The 16,524-nt window shown below is 41.2% G+C and overlaps 2 protein-coding genes across 3 annotated transcripts; one reads left to right on the top strand and one right to left on the bottom strand.

Annotated features, from left to right (window-relative positions):
• Positions 1-439: 439 nt before the first annotated feature.
• On the bottom strand, positions 440-8,480 carry LOC139540835 (U6 snRNA-associated Sm-like protein LSm4). Its single transcript, XM_071344832.1, has 5 exons — positions 8,308-8,480; positions 6,098-6,139; positions 5,823-5,921; positions 5,361-5,550; positions 440-1,124 (listed from the first exon to the last, which is right to left on the bottom strand). The coding sequence occupies exons 1-5, from the start codon at positions 8,308-8,310 to the stop codon at positions 1,015-1,017; spliced, it is 444 nt and encodes a 147-aa protein (XP_071200933.1). The 5' UTR covers positions 8,311-8,480; the 3' UTR covers positions 440-1,014.
• Positions 8,423-12,834, top strand: LOC139540833 (pyroglutamyl-peptidase 1-like). 2 transcript variants are annotated; one of them, XM_071344831.1, is made up of 5 exons: positions 8,423-8,526; positions 10,601-10,653; positions 11,348-11,464; positions 11,579-11,811; positions 11,985-12,834. In XM_071344831.1, the coding sequence occupies exons 4-5, from the start codon at positions 11,606-11,608 to the stop codon at positions 12,175-12,177; spliced, it is 399 nt and encodes a 132-aa protein (XP_071200932.1). In that variant the 5' UTR covers positions 8,423-8,526; positions 10,601-10,653; positions 11,348-11,464; positions 11,579-11,605; the 3' UTR covers positions 12,178-12,834. The 2 variants fall into 2 exon arrangements, with proteins under 2 accessions (XP_071200932.1, XP_071200931.1); XM_071344830.1 differs by having other exon boundaries at positions 8,450-8,609.
• The last annotated feature ends 3,690 nt before the right edge of the window (positions 12,835-16,524 follow it).

The raw sequence follows: 16,524 nt of genomic DNA, 5'->3' as shown, positions 1-16,524 counted from the left end.
AGAGATGATCCAATCGCTAAGGACGTTGTTTTGTACAACACCCCTCATTTTGACGTCACCACAAACGACTTCAACGATGGCAGTCTCAGATTGACGTATGCAACGAACTTAAAGCAGTGGAAGAATTCAGTTTAAGTCGTCACGCAAAATCTTGGCTGCATTATTGCCGATTCAGCAGCTCTGTGATTGAGGTTGTGCTTTAGGGGGTTAGAGGGTTACACCAGCTTTGTTATATGCACGCCTTATTGTTTGTTGACCAACGACTGCTTATTTTACAGCTAGTTATACAAGAACATAAACCTAATATGCAAATTGTGTTTTGTCACTTTAGGAGATAAGTGAGCATGAGTGTAACAAAAGGCTTTTTAATTCTGTATGTAGACCAATTCAAACAGATCTGAATTCGTTTTTTCTTCTTTCATATATAAAGTACAGTGTATAACATAAAATTGTTTATTCTCATATAAGTAAATTACAAAGTTATTTTCTTGGGTTACAAAATGCAAATAAAATTCAAAAAGTAGAACATTTAGAAACACCCAATTGGGACTCTTTAACCAACTAGGTATTTTTCGCTCATATACCCCAATCAACTTAAGTTTTCAAATTCCAAGGGCATAAAATGTGCTTTAAGTTGAAAACAATTGGATATACATTAAAAACAATTGGGTAGAATCAGTTGAATGTAAATGTCTCTTGGCACAATAAAAACAAACTTCTGGACGATAATTATACGTTTTTGACGGTGGCCTAAAATGATAACTTAACAAAAACTAAGTAGGGGAAAAGAAAATTGTTGATAAAACAAAACCCTGCATTTTCTGACCTGAACGGACTATTCATAGTTCTCACAGTGGAGTTCAAACTCACACAACACGCATAGCTAGAAACAAAGCACAGAGGGAGCAGTAATGGCCATTATACAAGACATTGTGTGAGATGATCTCCACTGAGTTGTTATTCTGTGAAAACTACACTCTCTCTTACATCTGACCTGTCTGTCTGTCCCTCTCCTCAGTGCTGGTTCTTGACTCCCTGAGGTTTGCCACCACCAGGCTTCTTCTCCTGCTGCTGCTGGCCTCTGCCCACTCCTGGCATACCCCGGCCACGGCCTCCAAATACACCTAAACATTGAGCAGAGACATACAGCATGACCAAAGTTAAGCCACATTAGGAGCACCAGAAAATAATGATTGACAAACAGCTTATCATTGGGCAAATATAATTTCTAGGTACCTTTGAAGCACACACTGTGCCCTAGAAACATTTATTTTTTAACTAGGCAAGTCAGTTAAGAACAAATTCTTAATTACAATGATGGCCTAGGAACAGTGGTTTAACTGCCTTGTTCAGGGGCAGAACGACAGACTTTTACCTTGTCAGCTCAGGGATTCGATCTAGCGACCTTTCAGTTACTGGCTCTAACCACTAGGCTACCTGCTGTCCCAAATGTGGATGCATATGCCCATCATTGAAATTACAGATCTGCGACACACACTGCCTAAATCATAGGCAAATGCACCTTTTTTTTGCCTAATAATGATGTTATCAGAAGACTGCCTCAGTAAGAATGGGAGGCCAATGTTGGCTTAAGGTTGGGTAGGGGGGGGGGTCCGGAAGTGGTCAGTCAACTTCCCTAACTGAAAGTTGGAGCAATTAGCATTTTTGAAAAACCTGGAACTGCCATTTCCTGAAACCTAAACTGTGTTCAAATACTCATACGAACCGCACTATTTGTGACATAAATTGAGTATGTAGTATGCTAAATTGGGGGCGGCAGGAAGCCTAATGGTTAGAGCGTTGGGCCAGTAACCGAAAGGTTGCTAAATCAAATCCCCGAGCTGACAAGGTAAAAGTCTGTTGTTCTGCCCCTGAACAAGGCAGTTAACCCACTGTTCCTAGGCCGTCATTGTAAATAAGAATTTGTTCTTAACTGACTTGCCTAGTTAAATAAAATTGTTCACAGATATCGTACTAAATTCGCCAAATTACGAAGTATACAAGCAGTGGACACTATTTATGTGCTTTTAGGGCCTAAAAAGCAATTCTTCAGAAAATGGTCGTGGCTTCACATTTTCAGATTTGAAGAAAATGGCAGCCCAAGTCCGACGGGGGCGGATACAAATTCATTGCTTTAACTAATGACAAATGTTAAGAAAATGTTGAACAATGTAATAAAGTAATGCCTTATCAAATAAGTTACACGTTATGTTGGCTGACAATTTGTTAGCTACGCTATCTTTACAAACCGCATACCGGTACATACTGCTGTAATGTTATGTTAGCTAGTTACCTAACGAGTAATGTTAATGTTAGTTGGCTACTAATACGTCAAACTTGCCAGGCAGTATAAACTATAATCTAACTAACTATCCAATGTTTATTGACTTGATTATTCACGTCATTCTTAGCTAAGTGGTATAGTCGTTGTGCGTTCTCAATGGACATGGTTCATTTCTGGCCATCTACTCCGATTTCAGAGCACTCTCGTCTGAGTGTGCCAGAGCGCAGAATAACTGATGAATTTACGAATTTTCAACACCCGTTGAATATATGGCCAGTGTCAGTAAACGTTGGCAAAAAAAAGCGTAATTAAATTGTTGCCAGCATCATAGTTACAGTCACAAACGCTCTGGATAACATGAACCAGCCTAACCAGCTCTGCTAAGGCCGAGTAAAACGGTCAGAGTAAGGTATTCTCTCATTTGTGTCTGGAAATAGTTAGCAAGCTAGCCAACGTTATCCAGTTAGCTTGGGTGCTTTACTGTGGTTGTAAGGTCAGAACGCTTGGATCAACCCTATTCCTCAGCCAGAGCGCGCTCCGAGAGTGAACCACTCTGAAACGGACAATCTGACAACGTTCTGGATTTACAAACACCCAGCGCACTCTGGCACTCCAGATGGAATTTACGAACACACACAAAATTGTAAAATGTCTAGCTAGTCATTTATTATGCTAACAAGCTAGCAAGAGGTTGCACAGCAACAACATCAACTTCCGATAGACAGGCGAAGCGCTAGTTCGCTCAACTGAAAGGATACAGTTTGTTTACAGTATACTAAAATGAACTAATAGTATATACTCAAACAATGTGTCCAACAAAATAAGTCTTGTTTGATCCTACATTAAATTGAGGTGGTCTCAATGACACCTTCACATCTTTCTGTGTAAAATTTAGGGGTAATGATTATTCGATTTCATAGGTGTCTTTATGTGGATAGTCTAGTGAAAATGTGAACTGACTTCGTAATTGTGTTTGGGGAGAAAATTCTCAATTCAATTACTAGATGCAATGTAGTAGTCTAGTTTACTGTAGACTATTTGAAACAACTGAACTAGGCCTATATGAGCTGGTTTCAGATCTCCATCCCTGACCTAATCCATCAAGGTCTGACTACTAGTCTACCATTCACTCAACATGCCTTGTCGTCATTGGTGAACTGACTATTATGACATCCTTAGCAGCCTACTGTTGACATACAGAGGACAGATCAATAACTGATTAATTAACATAGGCCTACTAATCTTTAAACCGTCTAAAATAACTTTCTGTGAAGGACGGTATTAGCGGAACAGCTCTCTGCCATGTCTGTTTCCATCCACACAGGAACATGCTCTAAACTACCGCACGTTTCCTTGATCGGCAATGCGCTCGTGACTACTACCGTTGCGGAATACAAAGCATGTGCAAGTTGACAATGTTGTAGCCAACTATCTTCATTGTAATGACACCTTAGCTAAGGAGCTGACTACGAAAGAATAGTGATTATGTGCTTGACTAACATACAATTTTGGAAAATATATTTGGCAAACAGTTCATTCTCCATTTTTCGTACCCTTTCCCCCCCACACATCAGTGGTATCAACGGATGATGTGGACATCTGCCATCCAGCTCAAGGGTGGAAAATAGTACTATGACTACAGGGGCTGGCCTGAGCTTACAGCTAGAGAATTTTTCTCCTAACCCAAGTCCTCAGATTGGCTCAGCTCCAACTTCCGACCGTTGAGTCAAAAACCACAATGTGCCAACTAGAAGCCTATTTTTTCTGTGTATTTTAGGGTCGTTTTAAAGTCATGTACTTTGACCTCAAATTGCGTGCATGGTACGCAAAATACATGCAGGTTGGCAGGCCTGAAATTACAAAGTAATTTGTGGAAAATTTGGTATATCTAATTTTGCTATTGCGATGCATTACATTGAAAATTGTACACGTCTCTTGATTGACAGCCTATATTGGGCCTATATGAATTCTAGCTACTTTTGAAGCACATGCTGTCCGCTAGAAATTATTATGTAACACTGTAAAGACAGTTTATTATAAAAGCTAACATGTTGATAAAATACCAGTCACTGAAATTACAAAGTCATTTGGGTTATATTAGGTTTCTACATTGAGTAAAAGCAGCATTTTCCTATTGAGATCCATAACATTGAACATTGTACACTCTAAGAACGGCAGGTTTGTGGTGATGAATCCAGGAGATCAGTCATTCATTCATTGATCTCCTGAAGAAGCTATCTTTTTTCCTTTCTTTCTATGCCCCCAAATGTTTGGATATACTGGTAAAGTTACCAGAGGGGTATACTACAAAGCAGAATCAATGAGTTAGCCAGCTGACTTGCCTAAGTGTTAATTTTTTAAAGGTGAGCTTAAAAAAAATGGACATGGTCTCATTAACTAAACAACCAAAAACACAAACATAAGTTTAGCTTACTTAAATTTAGCTTACTTAAAAGGTATTTAGACAGGTTACCTTGGTATTCTTGGGTACAGGGACCACAGTGGTCTGCTTGAAACATGTACAGTTGTAGTAAACTCCTCAATGTTGAGGGTAGGCAACTAGATTCAGTCGCGGGACGATTTTTGTCGAGGCAGATGGTTGGTGGGCCCCCCCAAAAAAGGCTGCCTCTGACCCCTGCCTTAGAGTATACTTTGTTCAACAATACATACACAAAATTCACCAAATCAAACACGGAATTTTCAATATTTCTGTTTATATTTTTTGCTTTGTTTTCAGCTTCCAGCTTAACACCTACAGATGAAACATTATGGACTCTTAAAGGGGGCCTGGGTAAGGCCACAATGTCAATTCAATTATGCGTTTCGATACATATGTTAACAATCCTTCTGCCAAAGGACCATTCTATGGATTACATTGAACATTTTTGAAAATCCCCAATATCATGGCCTTTTTTTGGTCCTGGTTTCGTATGGAATCACTCAATAATGAAAAGAAAAAAAATATATACACTGTGTTTACTTAGCTCATAAATATAAATCCCAATTGCATCACACTACCAGCACCTCAACCAAATGTTACCCATTTGCCTCCACAGAAAGAGAGGTTCCATCTTACCTCTACCTGCTCCTGCTCCTCCCCCTCGGCCCTTGCCCTGCTGTTTGTTCTGCTGCATGCCTCCTCGCCCGCGGCCCTTGGACACCACCTCCTCCTTTACCATGTCGATGATTTCATCTGGGATACGCAGGTACTTTATGGTGCTTCCTCTGATGTAACACTCGGGCATCCTCCAAAATTTATCTCCATCCTAGACGATAGGAGTGAATGGGATTAGGGATGGGATTAGGGGAGAATTTCAGCATTAGTCTTAGTAGAAGCACTCTTAAAAGCTGAATCTTTTGAGTGTCAATAGTGCCATCTTGTGGCTAGACATGGAAATTTTTCTGATAACTGATTTGTGAAAAAGACAGCCATGTAGCCTCTTCATTCGTGGCTGTCACGTAAGCAACCATATACATATTTCAGATCAGTGGTCACAACTCTTGAGTGTCGACAAGTACTTATAGACAAACCCTGTACCCTTGAGGTGCAGATGACTTCTCGTAAGTTGATATTCATCCAGTTGTCACAACTGACCAAGTGTCCGTTATACGTCTCTCCATTCTTCAACTCCACCAGCTGAGGAGCATAGGGAAGAAGCATGAGTAAGAAATCAAAGCGATGTGGTTTCATGTTTGTACCACAAAAACCAATGACCACATTTACATGAACAACCGTGAGAAATTCACATGACTCAAGAAACAAAGTAAGAGTAAAATATCACAAAAACTTAGACGAGTTGAATCCATCCTTACCATAGGGTGGTTCTGTGCAGTCTTCAGCAAAGATAGCGGTAGCTGTGAATTTCAATGTTTTTTTAAAGTCATTGCGCATGTTGTCTTGCTCGCTAGCTAACACATGATTAAATTAGCTAGCTAGCTTTGAAAATGTTTGCTAACTAGCTGGTATGATAGCCAACTATACTGAACAAAAATATAAACGCAACAATTTCAAAGAATTTACTGAGTTAGTTCATATATGGAAATCAGTCAATTAAAAAAAGTCATTAGGCCCTAATCTATGGATTTCACATGACTGGAAATACAGATATGCATCTGTTGGTCCCAGACACCTTTATAAAAAAGGTAGGGGCAACCACCATTTGCCTCATGCAGCGCGGCAGCTCCTTCACAGAGTTGATCAGGCTGTTGATTGTGGCCTGTGGAATGTTGTCCCACTCCTCTTTAATGGCTGTGAAAAGTTGCGGGATATTGGCGGGAACTGGAACACGCTATTGTACACGTCGAACCAGAGCATCCCAAACATGCTCAATGGGTGACATGTCTGGGGAGTATGCAGGCCATGAAAGAACTGGGACATTTTCATCTTCCAGGAATTGTGTACAGTCCTTGTGACACATTAGGTGATGGCGGCGGATGAATGGCACAACAATGGGCCTCAGGATCTCGTCAAGGTATCTCTGTGCATTCAAATTGCCATAGATAAAATGCAATTGTGTTCTTTGTCCGTAGCTTATGCCTGCCTATACCATAACCATATATCACAACGTTTGCTGATGTCAATGTAACAGTATAGCTTCCGTCCCTCTCCTCGCCCCAACCTGGGCTCGAACCAGGGACCCTCTGCACACATCAACCACAGTCACTCACGAAGCATCGTTACACATCGTGCCACAAAAGCCACGGCCCTTGCAGAACATGGGGAACAACTACTTCTAGGTCTCAGAGCAAGTGACGTCACCGATTGAAACCACCGCTAACGAGCTAGCCATTTCACATCGGCCACACTCACCCCCCTTTTGACCTCCTCCTTTTCCGCAGCAACCAGTGATCCGGGTCAACAGCATCAATGTAACAGTATAGTTTCCGTCCCTCTCCTCGCTCGAACCAGGGACCCTCTGCACACATCAACAACTGACACCCACGAAGCATCGTTACCCATCCCGCCACAAAAGCTGCGGCCCTTGCAGAGCAAGGGGAACAACTATTTCTAGGTCTCAGAGCGAGTGACGTCACCGATTGAAACGTGGCACCACCACAGGGCACTCTGTTCACAACGTTGACATCAGCAAACAGCTCACTCACACAATGCTATATACGTGGTCTGCAGTTGTGAGGCTGGTTGGACGACCTGCCAAATTCTCTAAAATGACATTTGAGGCAGCTTATAGTAGGGTTTCCCTAACTCAGTCCTGGGGCCCCCCCTGGATGCACGTTTAGTTTTGCCGTAGCACTACACAGCCAATTCACATAATCAAAGCTTGATGATGAGATGGGTATTTGAATCAGTTGTGTAGTGCTAGGGCAAAAACCAAAATGTGCACCAGGGGGGTGGGTAGAAGAGGCACCCCAGGACTATGTTTGGTGGACATTCCTGCAGTCAGCATGCCAATTGCACACTCCCTCAAAACTTGAGACATCTGTGGCATTGTGTTGTGACAAAACTGGACATTTTAGAGTTGCCTTTTTTTGTCCCCAGCACAAGGTGCACCTGTCTAGTGATCATGCTGTTTAATCAGTTTATTGATATGCCACACCTGGATTATCTTGGCAAATGAAAAATGAACACTAACAGGGATGTAAACAAATTTGTGCACAAAATTTGAGAGAAATAAGCTTTTTGTGCTTATTGAACATTCCTGGGATACTATATTTCAGCTCATGAAACATGGTACCTACACTTTACATGATGCGTTTATATTGTTTGTTTAGTGTAGATAACTAGCTAGGTCAAATTTGATTTGAAATGCAAACCATGTGTTTAGATACTATAACAATAAACATATGTCAATGTTTTAACTAGATTACTATTATATTTTTAGTTAGCTATTAGCTAGCATTAACACAATGAGTTAACCATTTAGCTACGTTCATGTTACGTTACAGTAGCTAACTATCCAAGCTGCATGGTAAACAAAACAACCACGCGTTTGTGCTCGAGCTATTCCACGGTCCCACACATAACAGTCCTCATTTTACTGTAACCCGATAAAATATATACTTACCATTATAACAGATTATATTACAAACTATCCGGTCAACTGAACGTAATTTCTTTTTGTTTGCTAATGCTAACTCCGTTGGACGGAAGTTGTCGCCAAAATGTGTAGCTACCATACGTCATTACGTCAGACTCGCCGAGAAAAAAATACGCAAAAAAACACAGAAACAGATGACTGATCAACTGTGAAAGGACAGCAAAATCCCAGACAGCTGCATCCCTGGTAAAATTTAGAATAACAAACGAAAACATTCACTACAGCTAAGAAAAATATGGACAATAGTAAGCAAACTGTTGTTGTAACAGGTTAGTGGGGTTTCCTCTACTTGCTCGACTGTACGTAGTTTCTAGCTCGACAAAGCCAACTAGGGCGTGCATGTCAAGAATGTTACTCTGTTGAAAAGTTGTGTGAAGGACATGCAGCTGAGTAGTCCAAATAGTTGCAGTTTGTTATTTGTATAATGGCAAGCATACCTTCAAAGTGTTTGTCAAATTGGCAATAATTTGTTTATTGTATTCCAAAATAGTATGCCTATGGATAACTGCCTATGGACATAATTGCATAACTTTAGGAACGTGTCATGGTATGACCTACTTGACCCTGTATGTACCAGAATAAAATGGAAGTTGTAATATTTCAGACCTCCAGTCATGCACTTATTAGGCAATTTGCCTAATTTTTTATGTCTTCCTTGTGTTTAGCAACATTCTAGTTTCAATAAACATTTGCTTTACACACTAGCAGTCTTAAACATAATTGTGAAACTTTTAGGGTGTTTTCACATAGTCCTCTTTTTAAAAGAAATTATCTCAGTCCTCTTTAAATTGAATTGGGGTAAAACATTTAAATTAAATTAAAATAACACAGTTCTCTTTGTAGTCACACTACCCTTGCCTTTGAATGAGGACTCAACTATTTTTTTCCAGTTCACTTCACCTATTTTGTGGGCTGAGTCCTCTTTGCACTCACATTGCTATGTTTAGAAAGGAACCAAGATATTTTTCCAACATGCACTCTGTGTTTTTATAAAGTGCAGGACAAGCCATTCAATCAGAATTGTGTTATTGGACAACTAGATATACATACATTTTGGAAGCTAATAGATTGCGTTTAATTAAAATATGCGACATAATAATTGTAATTAGAAGATACTATTAACATGTACATTTTATTGCTAACATAATAAATAGCAGAAGAATAACTGCAGATTTAAATAATGCTGTAATTGAAAATTGTACACCCAATATAGGCGACTGCCCCTTTAATAGCTAGAATTGATTTTGTACCCTACAGTATGTTGTTGTTCTCACCAAATTATGTTGTCTTCTCACACTTTTCAAAACGCACAATCAAATAAACATTTTATGAAGCTCTCAGCCTATAGATAACATATTGCAAACAAATAATCTTGAACTAAAAACACACATTTTGGAATTCTGCCGACCCCACGCTCTCTCCTTTTCACCTTCCTGCCGGACAGACAGATCCCTGTGTCCCCAAGGGAACACACCACTAATCAGTAACCAAAAACATTTTTTTTTGTACGAACCTGCACATAATCTTCTCTCTTTTGTGGCACCAATATGATGGATAATGGCAGGGGAATCGGTGTTGCAGTATTCAAGTGTGTGGTGTGGGAATAATGACAAACGAACCTGGGGAGCTTTGTGTTCACATTTCCCTAAAAGAGGGAACCGGACCACGGAATTCAAGCGAACCGCTTCGGGGGCTCTTTTGAGGTGTCTGACTTCCTTTGGAGTGTTCACAGTGCACAACAAATGTTGCAAACCGTGCTGAGTTCACAAAAATTGTCCGAAAGAGACCAAGTGTGAAAACACCCGAATTCTTCTGTCTCCCAGACACAAAGGCCAGTTGAACATGGGATGGCCTGATAAAATATGTTAGATTGCCTGGGAACAGAGGGCCTCACAAAAGAGCTGGCCAGCAGCTGCCGACCCCACGCTCTCTTTTCACCTTCCTGCCAGACAGACAGATCCCTGTGTCCCCAAGGGAACACACCAGCCCATTCATTTCACAGGGATTCAGAGTGATGTCTCAACGTTACTGCAGCTACACTCACACATTTATGAACACATCATATAAAGTGAGCTTTTTATTGGATTGTGCATATTTCTTTAGTGTCCCTTCGAGCATGGGTTCTTAGGACAGTTATTTCCCTTCAAGCAAATGTATTGCCAAGCAATCCTATAAGTAAGCGTCAATCTCAATTTAATTGAATCTGCTATTTGAGTTTGGCACTTTCTTTTGATTTTATAAATGCTGCCATATTTTGCAGGGTTTGAGCCATTTGGAGAGCACACTATTAATGCCAGTTGGGTAGCAGTCCAGGTATGTATATTTTGCATATTTCACGTAGGCTAAATTGAATTAATTTGTCTTCTTTATAACTATAAGGATGGGTTTATTTCCCTGACAATAACACAAAACTGCCCACCTTGTTCATGCTCAGCCTGTTTGGTAGAACACATTAGTTGTCATGGGATCTCATTCAGAAAATGTTTTCTTACACGTTCTATAATGTGAGAGAAGCATTATAGGGCCGAAGTGGTGGTGTGGGGCTGTATTGGGAAATGTGATGGGGACAATGGTTGTCAGGGTGTCTAGACAGACTTGATAAGGATATTCAAATCAAACAAAGGGCTGCTTTGTGGCTGGTCAATCACGCCACTTTTAAATGTTTATGGGAACTTGCCTGGTAGCCATGGCCAGTTGTCCTGTAGCAAATTATAGAGCCAGCTGTGAACATTACACTTTAGAAATGTCGTCTCCTCCAGACATTTTCCATCTTTTCCTGTTTGTGCTTTCCCAATTTGTATTTTTAGGATATCAGCCAATCATATTTCTGTTGTGCACATTTTTTTATGGACTAAATAGACAAAGTAAAGATGACCACAAGGAAATGTCTAACATGTTACAAAACATCTATTTATTTTAAAATCAATGAGTTTCAAAATAAGATGAAGACATTTCTATTATCTTTTATGAATATTAATCACCTGTCTACTCTTCTCTTTGTTTTAAGGAACTGAAGAAGCTGGGCCTGGGAAAGGACATAGACCTGCATGTGTATGAGGTGCCTGTCGACTACCAGGCAGTCCAGAGTTTGATTCCATCACTATGGAAGCAGTATCATCCCCAGGTAAGAAGGCAATGAATGGGCTCCTATCTCATTTCCTGCTGGTCAATTATGCACCTTGATATGCACCATATTTGAATTTGTTTGTTTTGTATCCTTCTCTACATGGGGAATCAGTTAGTGGTCCATGTTGGAGTCTCAGGTATGGCCACCACCGTTACCTTAGAGAAATGTGGCCGTAACCATGGCTACAAGGGTCTGGACAACAGCCGCTTCTGTCCCCATTCTCAGTGTTGCATTGAGGGGGGCCCAGACTGCATTGACTCTGTTATTGACATGGAATCGGTCTGCAAAAGAGTGACAGCCTCTGGACTAGGAGTAGCAGTGTCCGTCTCAAAAGATGCTGGCAGGTAAGCATCCTCCTCCTGTGTGCTTTTGTGTTTGCGACATTGCTAATAAAATCAATATGCATGCATACACCTGTATTTCAAAGAAAGTTGTAGGCCTATTTCCCCCCCCCCAAATCTTACTGTAGAACCACCACTTAGCACCATTATATTAATTCCTGTGTCTTTCCTGACAGATACCTCTGTGACTTCACCTACTACACCTCTCTGTACCTGAGCCATGGGCACTCAGCATTCGTCCACGTGCCTCCCATAGAGAAGCCTTATAGTGGAGTGGACTTGGGTAGGGCCCTCCAAGCCATCATACAAGAGATGTTGGACATGCTCGACCAAACCGAAGAGAAGATCCACTGCCAGCGTGTGCACTAATTTACCTGTGAAAGCCAACTGCCTTTAATCCCTTACACACGAGAGATTATGCACTTAACCACAAATAGCCAAACAACGTTTTTGTTTCATTACCTCTTCTGGTGCAAATTCAAAAATGGCAACCATACAGACACTTCCAGTTGACTTATTTCACAGTCATTTCGTCACATTCTTCGTTGCTGTTTCCTCAAGCTCTTGACCTAGCCGTTTTTTTACATTTTTTATCTTAATGGTTATGGTGAGGTGAGTAAAGCTGGTTCGGTGTTTTGGTGTAACGAGCTTTCCCCACATTCTGTCTACATAGAAGAGATTGAGCAAGACGAATTGAACTGGAATAACAGGAATTGACAGAAGTGAGCCACATGCTTGTTCTAGGAGCGCTACTCTTTTTGAATCTGTTGAGAAGCTTCCATGGTTTTGACTCTTTATCCATACTTACACTGCGATCTCAGAAACAGGGTTAGTGTATGGAATAGCCCTTTTTTGCATCAACTCAATGTACAAGTTCCACATTATTTATTGGTATCTATCTAGTTATTCAAAGGGAATTTCTGTCTGTGGTTGTTATTCATCATCTTGAAGAGTTATTTTTGTCACCAGCTTTTTCATTAAAGTCTTAGGCGTCCACTTGTTGGTGCAACTTAAGGCATGCTGGTACTTCCTGGATTTGATGTATATGAAATGCCCGGCCTTTTCCTCTCCACTCGCCAACATAACCAGCGACCTACAACTTCTGATAAGGATAAAAAAGGACTTCTCGCTCTCACCTCACATTTCTTTTTTATGCTGTGGGTCTAGCCAGCTTCCAGGTCTACGGGGCTGATCGCATCTCCAAAGGAGGTGGTTTGTGTTTCTACGTCACCCAAGGCTGGTTCAATGATGACACTTCTAAGTCTCCAGATCTGGAATCTATTTTCATCCACTGCAAACCTTTTTATTCACCCCGTGAATTTTCCTGTCATTCTGGCTGGAGTCTACATCGCTCCGAGCACCTGTGCACACACAGAGCAACATCTACTGGCTGATCAGATCACAGAGGTGGAAAGAAAATACCCAGATTCTACTTTGACCATCAAGGGGGGATTTTAACCACACCAACCTACAACAGGAACTTCCCAGATACAAACAATTGGTGAAATGTTCAAGTCAAGAAAAAATTGTGGACCATGTTTACAGCACTATTAAAGGGGCATACCATGCTGTCTCCCATGCTCCCTAAGGGAACTCAGACCATGTGATGCTACACCTCATCCCTGCATACAGACAGAAACTAAAAACTGCCAAGCCTGTCAAACATGCGGAAATAGACTGACGAGGCCATTGGGGAGTGAAAGCACTGCCTAGATTGAAACATATTCAAGGACAGCAATGCCAACATACACGACTACACAGACAGATTCACATCCTACATCAGTGTATGTGAGGAGTACCATCAAATAGTACCAGTACCAACTACATACCATCAAATACTTTTCTATCACACCTCAACGACAAGCCATGGGTCACTGGTAAGCTTAGGGCTCTCCACAGTGCCGAAGAGCAAGACCAGGGTACTCTATAGAGGTCAAGAAAAAGCTACTCTCAAGAATGAAGGCAGCCAAACAGCAGTACAAAGACAGGCTAGAGCAACTTCTCGTCTGTCTGGAAAGGACTGAAACAAATTTCCAACTGGAAACCTAAAGCTACAAACCCTAACCCCTCACTGCCGAATAAACTAAACTAGTTCTACTGCCGATTTGACACACCCTCCACCTACCCCTCCTTGCCACTTCCCCCTCTCACCCATCTACCCCATCCCACCCCTCCCTTTCCCATTCCTCTCCAGGCTCCTCTCTCCTCTTCTTAATACTTAAGTCTATTGGCGCACACGTGCATCAACCTAAGTAATACAATTTTAAAAAATCATCAAAATCCCCAATTTTTAACTTGGGTTACGTCTCAATCCACCGCATCCGCCTATGGCGGCCTTACCGCATCTGCGGTGGAAGGTAACAGAGCTACAGCTGTCAGACCATGAGACATCCTGAAAAAATCTGTCTTCTCACGAAAACGTCTGTAGCGTCCGAACGGTTTGGCCTACAAACTATAATAACCACTCAATGGAAAGGGGAGACTCTCACAAACACAATGGTATTCTCCCGTGTCACGGGACTTATCTTAAGATACTTCCATTAATTTGTATGGGTTATGGGAGTAGTTTTGTGCCAACATAAATAAGGGGTTAAATATGTATCCGACCTTATGATTTATTTTCGGAATTTTTTTGTTGTTGCCATTTATAAATGTTTATTCAATGCTTTTCTATGGGATATAGTAATAATGGCAACAATAAGTTCAATATTTTATCAACACATGTTTTATTTAAATGTTTACACCTAAAGGTGTGCTAAAATTCCAAATCCAAATAGCTAAATGATCCATGGTATGACCATCTTAAAACAATTCCACATGTTATGTCAGCTTAGTAACCCTCCCCTCAAATGGCTTAGATATTTAGAGGTTTAAAGCACTGCGCGGACCAGCTCTCCCGTATTCACTGACCATATTCAACCAGTCATTAGAACAATGCACTGTTCCTGCCTGTTTCAAATCTTCCATCATTGTTACAGTCCCAAAAAAAACTAAAGGTGTCCTGCCTGAACTTTTACAGACCTGCAGTGCTCTCCTCGGTCATCATGAAAACCTTACAGCGCCTGGTACTGTCCCATCTCAAAACCATCCCTGACGCCCCCCTCAACCGACTGCAGTTTGCCTACAGAGCTAACAGGTCTGTGGACGACACTGTCGAAATGGGCCTACACTACATCCTCAAACACATCGATAATCCATAGACATATACAAGGACATTGTTTGTGGACTTTAGCTCTGCTTTCATAACATCATCTCAGAACTGCTACAAGACAAACTGTCCTAGCTGAACGTGTCAAGCTCCATCTATCAGTGGACTACTGACTTCCTAACCAGCAGGACGCAACACGTGAAGCTGGGAAAACATCTCTCTGACTTTTTATCCCTCAGCACCGGAGTGCCGCAAGGATGCGTGCTCTCACCTGTACTCTACTAACTCTGCACCTCTAACAACGCATCTGTCAAACTACTCAAGTTTGCAGATGACACCACTCTGGTTGTTCTCATCACCGACGATGATGAGTACATGTACCGTGGAGAGATCAACCAACTAGTGGCCTGGTGCAGTCGCAATAACCTGGAACTCAACAGACAAAACCGTGGAAATGGTGGTTGACTTAAGAAAACGCCCCCCACCATCTCTCCCCCTCGAGATTGTTGGTTCAGCTGTTAGCACGGCTGAATCATTCTAATTCCTGGGGACCATCATCTCCCACAACCTCAAATTGGAGGACAACATCACAGAGGTCACCAAGAAGGAACACCAGTGGATGTACTACTTGCGGCAGCTAACCACTAAATCTCCCAGCCAATCCTTATCCGGTTTTAAGCATCAATCGTTGAGTCCATCCTTCATCTCCATCACTGTCTGGTTTGGGTCTGCCCACTGCAAGGGAAAACTGCAACACATGATCAAAATGTCTTGCCACCTGAATAGTTACTTCCCCCAGGCTGTGGCCCTCACCAACCGGCCATCTGGCCCATAGAGATTAAAGCACTATGGCCTGATGCGGTGTGCAGCATAGAGTGCATCTCTGAACTGTATACAAAATAACTGCATTTCACTCTGTCCATCTCTCTGCATTTAGATAGATTTATACTGTAAATGTGTACATCCACTGTATATCAATCATATACCCACTGTACATTTGTATATCTGCTCATTCTCTATGTTCACTTTACCTAGTTGTATATAATGTGTGTAAACTTCGTTGTCTGTATTCTGTTTCTAAATGTTGTCATCACTAGCAGCTGGCACCATATCACCAAGTACAACTGAGTATTTGTAAATGTACTTAGTGAATAAAGGTGATTCTGAAGGTGCTTTCATAAGGTGTTTAGCTGGATTTATATGTTGTATAGAAATTTTCAGAATGGACCTGAAAAATGTTCTGTAGAGGAGACTTTTATTTAAAGTGAACTGCATATTGTGTTTTCATATTCCCCCCCCAACGTTATCTAAACTTTTTTTGTTTGTTTTTCTTGGGGGGAAAAACAGCAATTTCAGATAGTTTCTCTTACTTGCAAAAGCCAAATGTTGCTCGTTTACATGGATTTCTTATTGTTTCTTGAGTCTTTTTATAAGAAGTTGTAGTTGTGCCTTCTTTTACTAAGGTTATTTATATCAGGGAACGGTTTGGTTCTATCTCATATTTTCAAGTATGTGGGCCCAACTTTGATTGATAGCTGTATGGCAGATATGTGTTCAATGAACTTCAT

The sequence above is a fragment of the Salvelinus alpinus genome, chromosome 16 (genome assembly GCF_045679555.1).
Source record: "Salvelinus alpinus chromosome 16, SLU_Salpinus.1, whole genome shotgun sequence".
Taxonomy (NCBI): domain Eukaryota; kingdom Metazoa; phylum Chordata; class Actinopteri; order Salmoniformes; family Salmonidae; genus Salvelinus; species Salvelinus alpinus.
This window is presented reverse-complemented; position numbering and strand designations above follow the sequence as displayed.

What these genes read in the sequence shown, in the direction of transcription:
- LOC139540833 (XM_071344830.1), top strand. Translation starts at nt 8,576, where the DNA reads ATGGACAATAGTAAGCAAACTGTTGTTGTAACAG. An exon ending in GCAAACTGTTGTTGTAACAG is followed by an intron (nt 8,610 to 10,600) that starts GTTAGTGGGGTT and finishes CATATTTTGCAG; the next exon opens with GGTTTGAGCCATTTGGAGAG. An exon ending in GGAAGCAGTATCATCCCCAG is followed by an intron (nt 11,465 to 11,578) that starts GTAAGAAGGCAA and finishes ATGGGGAATCAG; the next exon opens with TTAGTGGTCCATGTTGGAGT.
- LOC139540835 (XM_071344832.1), bottom strand. An exon ending in AAGTCATCTGCACCTCAAGG is followed by an intron (nt 5,551 to 5,822) that starts GTACAGGGTTTG and finishes CCTATCGTCTAG; the next exon opens with GATGGAGATAAATTTTGGAG. An exon ending in AGGAGCAGGAGCAGGTAGAG is followed by an intron (nt 1,125 to 5,360) that starts GTAAGATGGAAC and finishes CTCAATGTTTAG; the next exon opens with GTGTATTTGGAGGCCGTGGC.